At 34.9% G+C, this 4,043-nt stretch overlaps 1 protein-coding gene across 1 annotated transcript in view; it reads right to left on the bottom strand.

The window, feature by feature from the left end:
• The window catches only part of LOC106477031 (Down syndrome cell adhesion molecule homolog), a 111,077-nt gene that overhangs the window by 72,270 nt on the left and 34,764 nt on the right, over positions 1 to 4,043 (bottom strand). The window contains exon 6 of the mRNA XM_022381427.1: positions 1,867 to 2,014. Within this exon, the coding sequence (XP_022237135.1) occupies positions 1,867 to 2,014 (148 nt within the window). The remainder of the gene's footprint in view (positions 1 to 1,866; positions 2,015 to 4,043) is intronic.

Raw genomic sequence — 4,043 nt, 5'->3', positions numbered from 1 at the left:
GGGGGGCTAGAGGGTTATGAGGAACAAAAAATAAAAATATTCAAATTTCGAATTTGTTCTGCGTATATATTAATATTAGTAATAAAAAAAAAGGCTTAGGTGGGGCACTGCCTATTGTTCAGTATTTTTTTTTATATAAATGAATACTGATACTTGACATAGAGGCAATTTGAATCCGTTTTCTGACTGTCAAAATATTGTAGTTGTTCTGAGCTATACCCGTTTACGGAAAACGAAATTTGATCATAATACAGAGTCACCACACCGTATGAATTGCCCCCCCAGTGGCACAGCGGTATGTCTGCGGACTTACAACGCTAGAATCCGGGTTTCGATACCCGTGGTGGGCAGAGCACAGATAGCCCATTGTGTAGCTTTGTGCTTAATTACAAACAAACCGTATGAAATTAATAATGTACATCACGTATGTGTATTATGTATTTCAAGCGGGAAAATAATCTTCAGATTTATCCATGCTAATTTGTTTGTAGCCGGAACACGTAGAAATACTCCCTAAAATGGCAATTTTTAATGTTTTGGGAAAGAAAGTAATAACTGAAATAAACATTTACAACTTACTTTTTTCTTCTACGCGTTATTAGTTTAATTAATGGTGGAAACTATTTTGTTCAGAACGAAATACAATAAGCACACATATATCAGTTCCAAGCTAAATCTGATGTACATTGATATAAGTGGCAGGATTTTGTATCTTATATTTGTATCTAGTTAATAGTCCTTACCTACACATTATCGCGTTTTTTTTATTTCTTGCCTTCAACTGTAAATGTTGTAAACATTGGAAATCTGGTCTGTACTAAAATCTAACCCAGATAACTGACGGGTTTTGGGACCAAATGTTTTTTTAAATAGATGGAGTCTGACTGTCTTGCTATTCCTCTAATTTCTTGCCCATGATCCAGATGAAAACTTATTGACTACATTGGTCTAGACGCAGATAAGTCGCGTGGAAACGCCTAAGAAACGCCCAGGTAACGGAGGTCTAATATCGAGATCTCAGCCTGACCCCAAAAATAGTTTGTCTGCCTTGGCTGCCAATTACTTAGCAACAACAAAAACGTAAATGCTTTACTGTGGACACGGAACGTCTTCGTTCTTTGTTTATACATCATTAAGTGTCTTGTATAGTTATAGCAATAATTGCGTTCATTAATGCTGGTAAAGGGTTCAAGGTGAGGTTTAGAAAATCAATTTTTTTGAGATTATTTGTTTTTAGTAAGTTTGATTAAAATTTTGAGTAAAGTTGAATTGTGCAATTTTAAAAACTTTCTTCCGAGGGTTGTTTATAGCGTGTGCGTCATTTTGAATTGGGGTTAGTGCAGCTTTAAAAATATTCCTTGTAAGGGCTGTTTACAACCTATACGCCATTTTGAATCGTGTTGCTAGTATAGATACAATATAAATTTACAATGCATTGTTAAAGTAAGGGTAGGTAAGGTTGTTTTGCATAATTTGACATTTGGAAATAGAAGAGCTAGGTTATCTCCATTTAAGTAAAATACATTCTCGTTTCGTTCTATGTATTTAGATGCCTTAGTTAAAGCACAATTGAGTGCTTTTTCTGTGGAATTGTGTAATACCAGAATAATATTGTGACGTTTTAGCTAGATCGTATCAATAGTTTTATTCAATAATAAGAAAAAAGAATGCTTGAGAGATTCTGTTTAATAACTATATTTTATAAGGTTGAAACATATATACAGTAGGTCACATTAAAGAGTTTGTTTAATCATACAAAAACTCATGCTTTACGTGACTGACATCAAGCCTTCAGGTTGTGATAAAAGTTAAGAAATAAATGCAGTAGGTTATTTTGGAATATTTGAAATACAAAACTTTTCCTACCTTCGTCGGTCTGAAGGGTTAAATTCATTACCATTGACAAGCCATTGTAGGTAAATAGGACTTTCTCCAATACTGTTACATCTGATCGTAGCTCTGTCTCCTCTTCTCACAGTCTGAGATGAGAATCTGGATACGAAATGCGGTGGACCTGTTTCAGGTACGATCCACCAAAGATATTAATGATATTGAAGCTAAATTATATCCTCTTGTTTATATATTCTTTTGTTATTGTTTGAATTGATTTTACAGGAAACTAAAACTGATTTTGTTGGCTTTAAATGTACACACGCTACAGACAAAGCTCAAAACAAGTGTAGTGTTTATACTATGTCGCTCGTTCATATGGCAACGGTTGTCAAGTGATACATTTGTCAAATGGTGATGATTAGATAAAGAACCATATTTTACCGAGTGCTGTTTTAGAGCTTTACAGAGAACATTATATGTGACAACTACGACTTCGTATGAAATATGAAGCCAAGTTTAAAGCTTTACCGCTGATTTTGTGATATTGTCTTGCATAAAGGTTCTCCTGTAAAGCTATTCAGAGAACGTACTTTATCAAAAATCATGATTATATATATATACATATATATGTACAGATAGGGTTATTATAAAGTTAGTTGGCTTATTCTAACGCCCATAACTTGAAAGGTAATCGTAATAAAAGTACAGTACTTAGCAGACGAAGTAATAAGATGATGGGAAAGGCGAATCCAGTGCCAAAAATAATTATCACCAGGGAGCACTGATCATGTAATTTGAGTACTGGGAACAGTATAAAAATCATCTCAAAACATGCATAATTTATTCTGCCTTTAGAAATGTCATGTAACAGGTTGTCTCTGAATGTCAGAAGTGCACTTTCAAAGTAATGGCAATTACAGCAGTAACCTTCTGTTCATGTGAACATGGAAAACGAAGATAATTATACAACAACGATAAAAATTAACAAACGTCACTGAATATTGCTGCAACTAGCATGATGCCTCACAATACCCATTAAAGTTGCAGCGGAAGGAAGACAAACGTCACTGAATATTGGTGCAACTAGCACGATGCCTCACAATACCCATTAAAGTTGCAGCGGAAGGAAGACAAACGTCACTGAATATTGGTGCAACTAGCACGATGCCTCACAATACCCATTAAAGTTGCAGCGGAAGGAAGACAAACGTCACTGAATATTGGTGCAACTAGCATGATGCCTCACAATACCCATTAAAGTTGCAGCGGAAGGAAGACAAACGGCATTGTTATTGGGGGGAGGAAACCTTCAATTACACTTATCCTTTGTTGTGATACGGTACCAACACCGTGTACCATTGTGAACAATGGTATCAGTTACCGTAACCACAAATACTTCACCATTTCCACTTATCCTTTGTTGTGATACGGTACCAACACCGTGTACCATTGTGAACAATGGTATCAGTTACCGTAACCACAAATACTTCACCATTTCCAATTATCTTGAGTGCACAGTAGTAGTTGTAACTACAGAATATGTGCTAAAGTTTCAAACTTGACACATTGGATCATGCAATTCATTTTCTCCTGGGTTGATACCATGCTACTGTGGATCGGCTGATTAGCCACCTGGTGACGAAAAACTCGATAACATTAGTTACAGTAAAGTTTAGACATCTTTACTCAAATTCTTTTTGTTTTATGTTTAGATGATAAATTTTGGTTCATCCGATTTACTGTTTAGTTTTGAGAGTGGGAGGATAAAACTTTATTTCCTCCTGGAACTAAATTAATCGGTATTTTATTTCCATAAATTGCAGTTTTTTATAAACATATGCTTTTATAATATTATTAGTTAAAGCTGCATCTGGAAAAGAGGATACCTTCTAGCCCTTCTATATTAAATAGCCATTTTATTCAATGTTGAAAGCCCTTGAAATCTGATACTTCTAGATGTGTTAGTAAACTAACTGAGACGTAACGCTTCAGGAAAAAAAATGTTTAAGGGTATTCAATGTAAAGAGTAGTGAAACATTCTAACAGATACGATATGGAATGCATAATGTAATTTCACATCTGGTTGTTCCAACTGATTGTTAAATGCAAACCACTTACCAGCAAGTTATACGCAATAAATAGTGTAGGGTAGGAAAAAACCGCTATAAGATCAGAATGATTGAATAACAGCCTATGGAAAGAAATCAAAA

The sequence above is a fragment of the Limulus polyphemus genome, unplaced genomic scaffold (assembly GCF_000517525.1).
Source record: "Limulus polyphemus unplaced genomic scaffold, Limulus_polyphemus-2.1.2 Scaffold162, whole genome shotgun sequence".
Taxonomy (NCBI): domain Eukaryota; kingdom Metazoa; phylum Arthropoda; class Merostomata; order Xiphosura; family Limulidae; genus Limulus; species Limulus polyphemus.
This window is presented reverse-complemented; position numbering and strand designations above follow the sequence as displayed.